Source organism: Balaenoptera acutorostrata, chromosome 10 (genome assembly GCF_949987535.1).
Source record: "Balaenoptera acutorostrata chromosome 10, mBalAcu1.1, whole genome shotgun sequence".
In the NCBI taxonomy this organism is placed as follows: domain Eukaryota; kingdom Metazoa; phylum Chordata; class Mammalia; order Artiodactyla; family Balaenopteridae; genus Balaenoptera; species Balaenoptera acutorostrata.
Window position 1 is genome coordinate 52,019,305 of NC_080073.1, and position 15,026 is coordinate 52,034,330.

Genomic DNA, 15,026 nt, shown 5'->3' on the forward strand with positions numbered 1-15,026 from the left:
GTGGAGGAAAACCTGGAAGTGTTCTCGATTTTACAGGGCGAGGGCAGGCTGCTGAGATGGCGGATTGCAGAGAACTGTCGGCTTCCCGGGGGGGCCAACACAGTCCGACCCCAATTCCCCGCAGAGGTCCCACTATCCCCAAGGGTTCCCGCCCCCGCCTACGCCCCCGCCTACGCCTCCGCCTACGCCTCCGCCCCCGCCTCCTCCGCGAAGCTAGAGTCCTGACAGGCGGACGGGCGGTCGCCCGCCGGCGTCGCGCTGACGTCACGCGCGCGCTGACGTCGCCGGCGGCCGCGGCCTCTGAAGCGGGTTGGGGCGCGGGGGGCGCCGAGTTTGACTAGTTTGGGGGCCGATCCGCGCCTGGCGCTGCACCCGCCGCGCCCCGCGAGCCGCGCCTCGGCTGGACCCAGCGCGTCCCTCCCGTTCCCGTGGGGCCCCGCGCTGGCGGCTGGGCGGCGCTCGGCGAAAGTTGGTCCCTCACAGGCGGGCGAGCGGTCGCGGCCATGGAGCCCCGCTGCATGGAGTACTTCAGCGCCCAGGTGCAGCAGAAGGACGTCGGCGGCCGCCTGCAGGTCGGCCAGGAGCTGCTGCTCTACCTCGGCGTCCCCGGCGCCATCCCAGACCTGGAGGAGGACCTGGGCTGTCTGGGCAGGACGGTCGACGCTCTCACCGGCTGGGTGGGCTCGAGCAACTACCGGGTAAGCGGCGGCGGCGCGGCCTGGCTGGGCACGCCCTCCCCCGTCGGCCCTTTAATCACGGATGTACGAGGCCGGCCGGGCGAGCCCCCGGGGGGGCGCCGGGCACCTCGGAACCGCCTCGCGGACTTGGGGTCCCCCGACGCGCCCCCACCGGGGAGCCTGCCTCTCCGAACTCGAGCCGGAGACCGACTTCCCACCACGACCGACTTTTTCCACAATTGTGAACAGTGACACATTCAGCGATTCCGTGACACCGCACCGTGCGGAGTTCCTTGGCAGTAGGATATAATGCTTCATCACGTATTTTAAAAAATCAATGATCATTTACATGCATAAAAGGTTCGAAGACGTTTTACATTTGTACGTACCTATGTAAACACTACCCAGACCAAGACGTAGGACATGAGGATACAAATTTTAAGTTGAAAGATGTCAAGTTAATCCCTGTTCATTAGTGATTTTTATCCTACTTAAATCGCCTGTTTCTTTTTTTCTTATATAGTTTGTGTGTGTGTGTGTGTGTCTGGAAGGTTGTGCTTTTCGTGTCTAAGGCATCTTTAGAGCTTAATAGCGTGCCTGATTAAGTTTACTGTTAAATCTAATGAAAAGATGCTGACCTCATGGCATTGTTTATTTGCTTTTCGTTATGGCCGACGGAAGGCAGTTGAATGCTGTCATTTTGTTTTGCCGCAGTTGAGAACTGACTCGGATTTGAAACCGTGCCGTAGCAGGTTAGCTGATGCTGACAAAAAATAAAAGGATGAGGTACAGGAAGGAATGAGTGTTTCTGAAGAGCCGGTAGTAGGCAGGTTGTAATGTAGCCAAGTTGGGAGACCAGGTAAATATTCTGTAATCAGCCTGAACTGTGGTTTTTGACAGTAACTTTTCCTTCTAGTCTTCTGGTGGCAGTGTTGCTTTAAAATGTTGGCCCAAACGTCCTGTGGATGAAGTGATTCTTCTTAGTAATAGATACTTAAAACCCAGCGAATAGGCTGTACTTTGAAAGCATTATCATCATGGAGAAGAAAAGCAAACTCTAAAATTATTATGCAGATTTAATGGTGAAACTTATATGAGTTTTGGAAGGGTTTGACTTTTTACAAGAATAATAAACAGTTTGAGAATTAACCACCTCAGTGCTCCATTATATACTATCTCTTTATTATTTTTTAAAACTTTGGGAAAAGTTAATATTTAAGAATATGTGGGCTTCCCTGGTGGCGCAGTGGTTGAGAATCTGCCTGCTAATGCGGGGGACACGGGTTCGAGCCCTGGTCTGGGAAGATCCCACATGCCGCGGAGCGGCTGGGCCCGTGAGCCACAGCTGCTGAGCCTGCGCGTCTGGAGCCTGTGCCCCGCGGCGGGAGGGGCCGCGATGGTGAGAGGCCCGCGCACCGCGATGAAGAGCGGTCCCCGCACCGCGATGAAGAGTGGCCCCCACTTGCCGTAACCGGAGAAAGCCCTCGCACGAACCGAGGACCCAACACAGCCAAAAATAAATAAATAAATAAATAAAGTAGCTATAAAAATTAAAAAAAAAAAAAAAAAAAAGAATATGTCATTACTGTTTAGGGGATTAGTCTTATTTCTTTGGAAGAAACAAGCTAAATTTACTTACCCTGTAAGAAGAGCATACACACTCAAGATAGTTGATTTTGTGTTACAGCCTAGGCTGCTGTAGAAAGTCGGCTCTTTGGTAATGCTTGCTATCCTTCCCAAGTGAAGGTTGATGTGTCACCTCTACGCTGGCTGTGGTTGAATTGGCTTTGGGCCATTTCACTCCTCAGGTGTACCATCAGTGAATGGCAGTTAAGCCGTCCCATCTCTTGAAACATATTTTTGGCTTCTGTGATACCACAGTATCCTGTTTTTTCTTTTTTGTCTCTAAGCACTACTTCTACTCAGTGTTATGTTTTTCCTTTAACTGATCCTTAAGAGTTAGAATCCTTCAGGGATCTGACTCAAGTTCTTATCTCTTTACTACACATTCTCTCCATGCTCCTCAGTAGATACTGCAGCCTGAGACAATTTCAGAAATCCTAAGAGAACTCCCACATCCTCACCTACATACTTCCTTGTAGCTGTGCTCATATAACTCTGTCTTCTCTGTTATAGTGAACAAATTACTTGTCTTTCCCATTCTACCAATTCCCCCACATGGATATGAAGGCATGTGTATCCCATGCCCTCTTGCCTTCTCAAGGACATTAATTCATTAATTCTGATCTCTCCTTGATCATTAGTTCTCTCCTTTCTAATGAATTCTGTAGTATAAGAGCTTTTCTGACATTGTTAGGGAGAGGGCATTCTAATTAGTTTATTTGGGATTTATAAACTAAGTTACCAAGCTAGGTCATCATTTTTTACTCAAGATACAATGAATATTTAAATCTTTTGAAAAAAGTGTATTATGGAATTTTTTGAACATACATACAAATAGAAATGTACTTAAATTTCAAGTTATGCTGAACAAAATATAGTTTTTCTTTGGATTTAATAGTACTTCAGAATTTGAGTTTCTTAATAACAGTGAATTTGAGTGACTATACTTATATGCTGGGTATTATTCCAGATATTGAAGACCCAGCTGTGAACAAGACTAGAAAGGCTTATTCATTCAGCTTCATTTGGATATTAATTGAGGACCTACCATGTGCAGACAATCTTCTGGGCACTTGGGATACAATAGTGAAAAAAAGACAGAAATCCTTGCCTTTGTGTGCTTAGATTCTCGTGAGGGCAGAGGAATAAACAAGATAAAATAACTAAAATCTGTAGTATGTTAGACGGTGGTAAATGCTTTGGAGAAAAGCAGTGAAGGGAATAGGAGTGTTGGGCAGGATGCAGATGTTGGAATTTTAAATAGCTGGTCATTGAAGACCTCACTGAGAGTGATTTAAAGGAGGGAAGAGTGAGATCACTGCTGTCATGGAGACAGATAGGTATAAAAATTGAATAGTTTCAAGTAACAAGTGTTTGTAAATCAACTGATGTGAAAGACTGAGGGGAAGATGAGACTATTTTGGAAGTAAAGGAAGTGAGGTGAAATTTGAGTACAGACGGGAAAGAAATACAGGAATAAAGAATGCCTTTAGGGAGAGGAAACTGCAAATGCAGAGAACCTAGTTCTGTTGAGGAACATAAAGAAGGCCAGCATGGCTAGAGTTTACAAGTGAGGGAGGTGTTCAGAAAGGTGAAGTTGAGGAGGCAGGTAGAAAGAGCTTTGTAGGATTTTATTCTAAATTGGCGGATGTTTTTATGTAGAGGGTTGGCTGCTTTGTGGGCAGTGGACAGTAAAGCAGCAAAAGAAGAAGGAGAGCGATGGTGGCTAAGACTTGTTTGGTAGCAGTGGCAGTACTGAGAAGTGGAAGATTTGGTATGTGACTTGGTGGTAAAGCCAATAGCACCTCCTCTTGCATTGAATATGAGCATTGAGAGAGAGCAGTTAGGGGTAGTTGCGTTGCTTGAGCACCAATAGAGGGTAGTATTTACTGAAATGGGGAAGACTGAGAAAACAAGTTGGGTGAAGGAAGTAAAAAGTTAGGTTTGAGAAGGTCGTTTGACATCCAAGTTGAGATGTTAAATGGGCGGTTGGGGTCTTCATCCCAGTGGAGAAATCATAATTGAAGATTAAAAATGTGGGAATAGGTATGTATATTACATAAAATATATATGCTCTGGTGTTTGACTTTGGTAAGGATAGTCCTGTGATTTCATGAGTTCCCAAATTTTAAAATGGTACTACAGCAATAAAGTGTCCCTTATAAAATGCAGTTGGGCTTCCCTGGTGGTGTAGTGGTTGAGAGTCTGCCTGCTAATGCAGGGGACACGGGTTCGAGCCCTGGTCTGGGAAGATCCCACATGCCATGGAGCGGCTGGGCCCGTGAGCCACAACTACTGAGCCTGCGCGTCTGGAGCCTGTGCTCCGCAACGGGAGAGGCCGCGATGGTGGGAGGCCCGCGCACCGCGATGAGGAGTGGTCCCTGCTTGCCGCAACTGGAGAAAGCCCTCGCACGGAAATGAGGACCCAACACAGCCAAAAAAATGAATAAATAAAATAAATAATAATTTTTAAAAAATGCAGTTAAATATGATACCCACCATTTAAAGAGTCCTTAGTGAGTATCAGGCATTGTTTCAAGTGCTTTATTTGCATTATCTCATTTTAATCTTAAAGGTGGCCTTAGAAAGTCAGTACTATTTCCTCATTTTGTAGAAAAGAAGATAAAAGTATCTTGGCGTAGGTCCTAGACCTGGTATATTGGTGGAGTACTTAAACCAAGGGAGATCAGGATTTTCCTTTCCTTTTCTGTACTTTTGTAAACCTCTTCAGTATCCTAGCATTTGTCAGCTCTACTCTCACTTTATCTATCTGCAACTATAACAAGTTGACTCTAAAAATGGAGAAAACAGTAAGTACCATTTATATTATAACTAGTGCTGGGCTAGTAATGTGCTAGGATTTCAAGTCTTGTAATCCAAAATCACAGCCCTTTTGCCACTTGAAGGATGATACTTTTCAATGTTAGCATCACCTTGATTGTATATCTTATAAGCCATCAATTTGTTACAATATACTATTTTTTAGTTTGAAGGCTATCTGTATATATGGATGTTGTCTCTTCCTTTTACCTGCCATGTAGGAAGAACATCCAGGGTGTTTCTAACTTTTTCCTGTTCGCATTGTCCTTTTGCATTGTCACCTTGTACGTGTGCATGAGAGTTTCTGTAGGGTGGTGATTCTGAACCCTGTCAGATTCAGTGCCTTCTTTTAATGCCCCCTTTACAGTCCTGAAATAAAATTTATAGATAATACTCAATACACATCATTTTAAAAAATCCCAATAATGACCTAACTGTACTATAAAGGAAAATTACACATAATTTATAATGAGATAAAATGTTTCAATATGTAAATGTGCCAGCCTGACTACCCAGGAAGACATAATGCTAGTCAGATGGCTGCATCAGTACATATTGCTATAAATGCCAATTCAGACCACTACAGGTATGTGGTTGCTCGTTATTCAGACTTCACCAGCGGCATTACTGTTGGTGGTTGTGATATTCTGTGACTATAAATTCTGAACCTTATTTCTTTGACTATACCATCTTAAAGAGATTGACCACCCCATGTGACATCCAATTCATTTAAGTTTTAACCGTCCCATTATCACTCTTGTCTGAGTTTAAATATCCTAGTCAGTCAATCACACCCTTACATTCATTTTTAATTCTCTTCTCCCTCCTCACTTTTCCTTTGTGGTTCTCATTTGATAAAATGTAATCCTAGTTAATCGAACCCTACCTACCCTGCACCTGCACCAGTGCAACTGAAGGTGGATGGAGAAAAACACAAAACCTCTAACTGATTTCATTTTAAATTCCTGACATTCAAGTGGGTCCTGGTTGGAGCCTGGCAATCTTCCTATATTTTCTTCGTTCATTCATTCTTTCATCTGTTCCTCTCCCCTCAGACCTATCAGTAGTTCTGCTTCCATCATCAGTTTCAGCTGATGGCCTTGCTTCCTACTTCACTGAGAAAATTGAAGGAACTAGAATTTATTAAGATTCCCACTACTGTATGTACCCACCTTCCAGCATTTATACCCATGGCAGGCTCTCAGTATTTGTAGAATCAGTGAAATTGTGTGAAAGCACACTTGATTTATCTGCTGGCTGCATTCCTGGAAACCTCATATAGTAAAACTGTGTACACACACACAAAAGTGTTAGGCTCTGATAACTTCAAACAGGGCTTTTATTTACTTAAATGACTGGCAGCAGGGCTACCAAGTATAGCCATATACCTTTGGGCTGCAGAGCTGCAGGGAAGAATATTGTGTGTCTCCAATAATTGTTCTTCGTTATGTGTCTAGCAGTGGAAATATTGGGTATACTTCCTGTCTTGTCCCCCTTGCCCTACCTAGAATTTATCAGTATCTTTAAGTTATTTATTTCCCTCCTTTTTTGAGGGAAATAGTTTTTTAATATATTTATATAAAAACCTGATATTTCTCTTCAGGTTTTCAAAATTTGTAAGCCATCATGTTTTACTTATTTGATCTGTGCATACATGTTCACTTGCCAATTATTCTATCCCATTCTTTTACTCATTTTCTTAGATGCTGAGTTAATTTGTGTGTGGAAAAAAAGTCCTGTACACCTACAGTATTTCCTAATGAGAGAAAGAGCATTACAGAAGTATGCTTGTTATGAATAATACATGCCTTTTCTCTGTTGCACCTATGGTGGAAAAAATCTATGACTGTGAATTAAGCTTATGTCCTTCCTAGATTTCAAGAACTCTTGTTGTCAGGCTTTCTAACCTTTACATGGAAAGTTCTTAGTTGTGATTTTTTTTTTTTTTTTTTTTTGGCCGTACTGCACGGCATTCAGGATCTTAGTTCTCCCACCAGGGATCAAACCCTCGCCCCCTGCAGTGGAAGCGCGGATTCTTTTTTTTTTTTTTTAATATATTTTTCTTAACCATATTTACTTATTTATTTATTTATTTTTATTTTATGGCTGTGTTGGGTCTTTGTTTCTGTGCAAGGGCTTTCTCCAGTTGCGGCAAGCGGGGGCCACTCTTCATCGCGCTGTGCGGGCCTCTCACTATCGCGGCCTCTCTTGTTGCGGAGCACAGGCTCCAGACGTGCAGGCTCAGTAGTTGTGGCTCACGGGCCTAGTTGCTCCGCGGCATGTGGGATCTTCCCAGACCAGGGCTCGAACCCGTGTCCCCTGCATTGGCAGGCAGATTCTCAACCACTGCGCCACCAGGGAAGCCCCGGAAGCGCGGATTCTTAACCACTGGACTGCCAAGGAAGTCCCAGTTGTGATTCTTAAATTGGGGGTAATTACTATCGCATGCAATTACTTAGCTCTAGTGTTGGTTGACAACATTTCTGATTTAAATCATTTTGAAGATTAAACATTATATTGAATTAAAACTCTGTCGCCAAGATGACAACTTGCATGTGAGTTTATTGATGTCAGATTACTCAAAGATGTTCAACCACTTGTGATTCAGAGGTAAAAAGGGAGTGAGAGAGAGAAAGAAAGAAAGAATAGGAAAATGACCCTAAGGGTTCTGGGACTTCTTGGGGTTAATAAAATTTCATAATTTTTTTCTTTTTCTTGGCCATGCCATGCCGCTTGCAGGATCTTAGTTCCCTGACCAGGAATTGAATCCAGGCCTTGGCAGTGAAAGTCCCAAGTCCTGATCACTGGACCACCAGGGAATTCCCCATACATTTTTTAAAATTTCAGTTTTGTGGCTTAAAAACACCATACAATTTAAGCTTGGTTGTAGCCCAAAGTTTGCTTTTTGGGGTTTCTGTTTTTCTACCTGTTAAAAGGTATGTTATTTGTGCTTTTATGTATATACATATATATATATACACACACACACACACACATACATATATATACACATACATACATATATATAAAATTTGGCTGTGCCACGAGGCTTACAGGATCTTAGTTCCCCCACCAGGGATCAAACCTGGGCCCTGGCACTGAAAGCGCCGAGTCCTAACCCCTGCACCACCAGGGAATTCCCATATATTATATATTTTAAGTATTTTATTGTTGTATATTTTATATTATATAATATGTTTTATATTTTTGCTTTTATATTTTATATATACATGTTAGAAAGTACATTATTTTTGCTTTTTTTTTTTAAAGGATCTGAATGGAGGCATTTGAGTTCCTAAGAAATTGGTGAGGAGCAAATTGGAATACTGCTCTAGTTGTTTTTTCTTCCTTTTTCAGGGTTTTAATATTCTACTGAAAGGATCCTTAGCCAAGATGCAGGCTAAATTGAAAGCTGTTTAAATGGAAATTCAAGAAAGTTATTTGTAGCTCCATGGTAAATCTTGATGTTTGCTGTGTCATATTCACTCACCAGATTCTTTAGGAATGTGTTGACTATTATTGGGTCTTTATTTACTATCCCATGCGAATTTTAGAACCAGCTAGTCAAGTTGCACCAGAAAATTGTGGTTTTTTATTGGGATTACATTGGATGTCATCTTTTGGGGGGAAGATGTGATAGCTTTATAATATTGAATTTGTCATAAATTGCAAATATATTGTTTCATCAGTTAAGTCTTTCTATTAATGTCTCAAAGATATCAATAAGTGCTCTTTAAAAAAAATAGCGTAACCTCAATACTATTATTATACATAAAAAATTCCTTGATATCAAATATCTTGGGTTTAAATTTCCAGTTTTTAAAAATGTAGTACAAATTTTTAAATTAGTTGTTTTAAGAAAAATCAGGATCTGAATAAGGTTCACATGTTGTGATTCATTAATATATTTGTTTTCTATTGATGCTGTATGTAACAAGTTACCACACACTTTGTATCTTAAAACAAAGTACCTTTATTTTCTTACAGTTCTGGAGGTCAGAAGTCAGAAATGGGTTTTATTGGTATAAAATCAAGGTTTCAGCAGGATTGTATTCCTTCTGGCGACCTTAGAGAATTTTCCAGCTTCTAGAAACTGCCTACATTTCTTGGCTTATGGCCTTTTCTTCCATCTTCAAAGCCCTCAGTATCTCATCCTCTGATCTTTCTTTCTGACCACTGCTTCTGTCATCACATCTCCTCTGACTCTGACTGACTCTCCACCCTGTTCCTTATAAGGACTCTTGGGCCCAGGATAATCCCAGGGTAATTTCCCCATCTTAAGATCCTTAACCACATCTTTAAAGGTTTTTTTACCATGTAGTTAATCTTTTCACAGGTCTGGGGATTAGGATGTGAACATGTTTGGGAGGCCATTATTCTGCTTACCTCAGTTAACATGTTTATTTGTTTATTTATTTATTTAGGCTGGGTTGCTGCGCATGGGCTTTCTCTAGTTGCGGCGAGCAGGAGCTACTCTTCGTTGCGGTGTGCAGGCTTCTCACTGTGGTGACTTCTCTTGTTGCGGAGCATGGGCTGTAGGCGTGCGGGCTTCAGTAGCTGTGGCATGTGGACTCATTAGTTATAGCTCATGGGCTTAGTTGCTCCGCGACATGTGGACTCTTCCTGGACCAGAGATCAAACCTGTGTCCCCTGCATTGGCAGGTGGGTTCTTAACCACTGCACCACCAGGGAAGTCCTAACATGTTTATTAAGTCTCTTAATCTGTTTCTTCCTCAGTGCCTTTTAAAAAAAATTCTTGGTTTTTGTTTGTGGTAGAGTTTCCCACAGTCTGGATTTTGCTGATTTCATTCCTGTGATGTATTCTCTGTATTTCCTATAAATTGGTGGTTGGATCTAAAGTTTGATCAGAATCAGTCTTTTTTTTTTTTTTTTTTTGCAAGACTACTTCATAAGTAGTGCTCTTCTTCCACCAGCTGGCATGTAACATTAGGAAGGCACGTAAGGTCTTGTTCTGTGACGTTAGCAGCCATTAATGTTCAGTGTTTAGATCTCTTATTCATTAGGGTTTGCAAAATGATATTCTAATTATGTCATTCCTTCATTCATTAGCTGGAATACTTTTATAAAGAGAAACTTTCACTGTTTACTGGTATTTGGTTACCCAGTGGTATAGTTTATATATAAACTATAGTTTATAGTTCGTATGATTCTTTATTTACTAATTGTCAAAATAATGAGGTAAAAATAACTAGTATCCTCCAGTGTTGACCAGATAGTTTTTGTTATCATTATGAACTCTTGCATTTAACTATATCTGATTCATTTCAAGACAATACAGTTATTATCCCCCCCCCTTTTTTTTAATGTTCAGGCTGGTTTCTTTGGTGGTTTTTTTTTTTTGCCCACGCTGCAACAGCATGTGGGATCTTAGTTCCCCAACCAGAGATCAAACTCGAACCCATGCCCCCTGTAGTGGAAGGGCAGGGTCTTAACCACTGGACTGCCAGAGAAGTCCCCAGTTATTATCCTTATTAATATCCAAGCTGTTCTATCACATGACCCTAATAATCTTTGATAGAGTCTTTGCTATCTGGTATAATGAGATCATATTTTCTGCTCCTGCCCTGGAATCAGCCACTTCTCCAAGAAGCTTTGGTTCCTTTTTGTGGGAAATGGTATGTGGAAACTACAGTGTGGGTGCTAATGGAACTTATTATTACTCATCTGATCATTGTTTCCAGATTTTTTTCAATGCATAGGGTTAGGTTTAATTTAAAGAAAAATATATCGTGAGTTCATACTGATATTCTAATTCAGATTCAAGACTGCAGTTTTTACTATTATATATCTTCCATCTATATCTCCTTATAGCAACAGAATTTCTCAAAACATTGACAGTTTCTTTTTTGCAGTTTCGTTTTTGTCCTTAGGGTATATCCCACCGGAGAGATAATAGTCAAATTGTTGTATTTTAAAGTCACTTGGAATAGTCTTCTGTGTGGTTATGCTACTAATTGAGTATACATTTAGGTTTACTTACTTTATTTGATTTTCAATGAAATTAGTTATTGCTACAAAGAAGGTATATTCAAAATAGTCTGGTTTCTTTCTCTGTTCCTTATAGCCTATTGCCAACCATAAAATTTTTTTTCTGATTATCTTTCCATTGTTGTTATATTTTAAATAAACATTTATAACTAAATCTATTTGTAGTCCCCTTTTTAAAATATACACATGTATTTCTCCAACTTGCTTTTTTCACTTAATATATCTTGGAGAGCATTGCATAGCAGAAGTAGGGTAGCCCTCATTTTTATTTTTAAAGTGTCATAGTACTCTCTGGTGTGGATGTACCATAATTTTTTGAATCTGTCCCATACCACTGATGAATGTTTGGATAGTTTCCAGTCTCTTGCAATAATCTTTGTGTGTCTTCTCATAATTTTGCTGGTATATCCCCGGGGTAGATTCCTAAGTCAGATCTTACTAAGAGTTCATGTTTTTCCTGTTGATTTGAGATACTGCTTTTATCATCTATTAAATTTTGTGTATGAGTGTGTCTATTGGTGCACTTTCAGTTAATTTTTTAAATAGCTTTATTGATATAATTCACATATTATACAGTTCACTCATTTGACGTGTACAGCTCATTTTTTTTAGTATATTTGTAGGTATGCATGACAGTCAGCACAGTCGATTTTAGAACATTTTCATCACCTCAAAAAGAAGTCTGATGTCATTTTTCACAGAACTAGAACAAAAAATTTCACAATTTGTATGGAAATACAAAATACCCCGAATAGCCAAAGCAGTCTTGAGAAAGAACAGTGGAGCTGGAGGAATCAGGCTGCTTGACTTCAGACTATACTACAAAGCCACAGTAATCAAGACAGTATGGTACTGGCACAAAAACAGAACTATAGATCAATGGAACAGGATAGAAAGCCCAGAGATAAACCCACACACATATGGTCACCTTATCTTTGATAAAGGAGGCAAGAATATACAATGGAGAAAAGACAGCCTCTTCAATAAGTGGTGCTGGGAAAACTGGACAGCTACATGTAAAAGAATGAAATTAGAACACTTCCTAACACCATACACAGAAATAAACTCAAAATGGTTTCAAGACCTAAATGTAAGGCCAGACTCTATAAAACTCTTAGAGGAAAATATAGGCAGAACAGTCTATGACATGCATCACAGTAGGATCCTTTTTGACCCACCTCCTAGAGAAATGGAAATAAAAACAAAAATAAACAAATTGGACTTAATGAAACTTAAAAGCTTTTGCACAGCAAAGGAAACCATAAACAAGACAAAAAGACAACCCTCCGAATGGGAGAAAATATTTGCAAACGAAGCAACTGACAAAGGATTAATTTCCAAATATACAAGCAGCTCATGCAGCTCAATATCAAAAAGCAAACAACCCAATCCAAAAATGGACAGAAGACCTAAATAGACATTTCTCCAAAGGAGATATACAGATTGCCAAAAAACACATGAAAAGATGCTCAACATCACTAATCATTAGAGAAATGCAAATCAAAACTACCATGAAGTATCACCTCACACCAGTCAGAATGGCCATCATAAAAATTCTACAAACAATAAATTCTGGAGAGGGTGTGGAGAAAAGGGAACCCTCTTGCACTGTTGGTGGGAATGTAAATTGATACAGCCACTATGGAAAACAGTATAGAGGTTCCTTAAAAAACTAAAAATAGAACTACCATACGACCCAGCAATCCCACTACTGGGCATATACCCTGAGAAAACCGTAATTCAAAAAGAGTAATGTACCACAATGTTCATTGCAGCTCTATTTACAATAACCAGGACATGGAAGCAACCTAAGTGTCCATCAACAGATGAATGGATAAAGAAGATGTGGCACATATATACAATGGAATATTACTCAGCCATAAAAGGAAATGAAATTGAGTTATTTGTAGTGAGGCGGATGGACCTAGAGTCTGTCATACAGAGTGAAGTAAGTCAGAAAGAGAAAAACAAATACCGTATGCTAACACATATATATGGAATCTAAAAAACAAACAAAAAAATGGTCATGAAGAACCTAGGGGCAAGACGGGAATACAGACACAGACCTACTAGAGAATGGACTTGAGGATACCGGGAGGGGGAAGGATAAGATGGGACAAAGTGAGAGAGTGGCATGGACATATATACACTACCAAATGTAAAATAGATAGCTAGTGTGAAGCAGCCACATAGCACAGGGAGATCAGCTTGGTACTTTGTGACCACCTGTAGGGATGGGATAGGGAGGGTGGGAGGAAGGGAGACGCAAGAGGGAAGAGATATGGGGATATATGTATATGTATAACTGATTCACTTTGTTATAAAGCAGAAACTAACACACCATTGTAAAGCAGTTATACTCCGTTAAAGACGTTAAAAAAATTGGTTCTGAAGAACCTAGGGGCAGGACAGGAATAAAGACGCAGACGTAGAGAATGCACTTGAGGACACGGGGAGGAGGAAGGGTAAGCTGGGACGAAGTGAGAGAGTGGCATGGACATATATACACTACCAAATGTTAAATAGATAGCTAGTGGGAAGCAGCACAGGGAGGTCAGCTCGGTGCTTTGTGACCACCTAGAGGGGTGGGATAGGGAGGGTGGGAGGGAGACGCAAGATGGAGGAGATATGGAGATATATGTATATGTGTAGCTGATTCACTTTGTTATAAAGCAGAAACTAACACATCATTGTAAAGCAATTATACTCCAATAAGGATGTTAAAAAAAAAAGAACCTTGTACCTTTAGCTGTTACCTCCCTATCCCCCACATATGCTAGTCCTAAGTACCACTAATCTACTTTCTATCTATGGATTTGCTTATTCTGGGCATTCTTATAAATTGAATCACACAACATGTAGCCATTTGTGTCTGGCTTTTTTACTTATCATAATGTTTTAAGGTTTATCCATGTTGTAGCATGTGTCGGTCATTACTATTTATAGCCAAATCATATTTGATTGAATGCATATACCGCATTTTGTTTATTCATTCATCAGTTGATGGACATTTGGGCTTTTCCACCTTCGGGCTGTAATGAATGATGCGTAGTGAACATTGGCATGCAAGCATCTGTTTGTATCCTGCTTTAATTCCTTTGGGTATATACCTAGGAGTGGAATTATTGGGTCCTCCATGTTTCTACGTCACACCCTACACTTTAGGCCTTCTCTTTTTTCTCATGCTTCATAGAGGGGTTTTCTTCTTCCCCAGTGGTAGACTGCTGTTGCTTCTTATTCTGTTCTTGCTGGCTGGCTTATGGGTAGTGGGGCTGGTCCAGTTGTTTTCCTGTTCCAGCTTCAGTCTTAGGAACCCTCTGTCCCTGAGTCTTGGGGGTAAGGCTTTATCAGAAATCCTGCCCCTCCTCAGCTGAAACCTTTAATCATCGGAGCCCAGTATGGTTTTCTGCTCCTACCCTTGAAGTAGAAGCCTCTTTTTTTTTTTTTTCCTTTTCTCTTTATTTAATAGGTATGAGTTTTTACCGCTGTCTAGAGGGTAACAGCGTTGTCTTTCCCTCAGTAGCTTCAAACTTTTGTTTCTTGTAGGACAAGGAAACGGGAAAGGTTTGTGCTTTTCCTGCAGAGGCAGCTGCTCCCTTCCTACAAGACCTGTAACCACCAAGAGACTTTCTCTTATCTCCTACCCTGTCCTCAGTCTTAATTATGAGTGTCCGGTGGAGGTTTGTGGAGAAAGAGCCGGCAAGTGGGTGTGAACTCTCCTTGTGTCTGCAGCTAATAGGGATTCTGTATTTTCATGCTAACCCACACTCAACTATTAACAGTGAGTTGAATATAGCTGAATTCTTTTTACTCACTTGAATCTCAGCTTCATTTTCCATCTGTCCTCTGCCACATGTGACCTACTGCTTATGTCCCATTCTCCTTGGCACCTGTCTT

The 15,026-nt window shown here is 40.9% G+C and overlaps 1 protein-coding gene across 15 annotated transcripts in view; it reads left to right on the plus strand.

The window, feature by feature from the left end:
* The first annotated feature begins 281 nt into the window (after positions 1-281).
* The window catches only part of CLASP2 (cytoplasmic linker associated protein 2), a 179,220-nt gene continuing 164,475 nt past the window's right edge, over positions 282-15,026 (plus strand). For all 15 annotated transcript variants that reach the window (XM_057554500.1, XM_007191510.3, XM_057554501.1 and 12 more), the window contains exon 1: positions 282-698. In XM_057554500.1, coding sequence (XP_057410483.1) covers positions 504-698 — 195 coding nt within the window. In that variant the 5' untranslated portion in view covers positions 282-503. The remainder of the gene's footprint in view (positions 699-15,026) is intronic.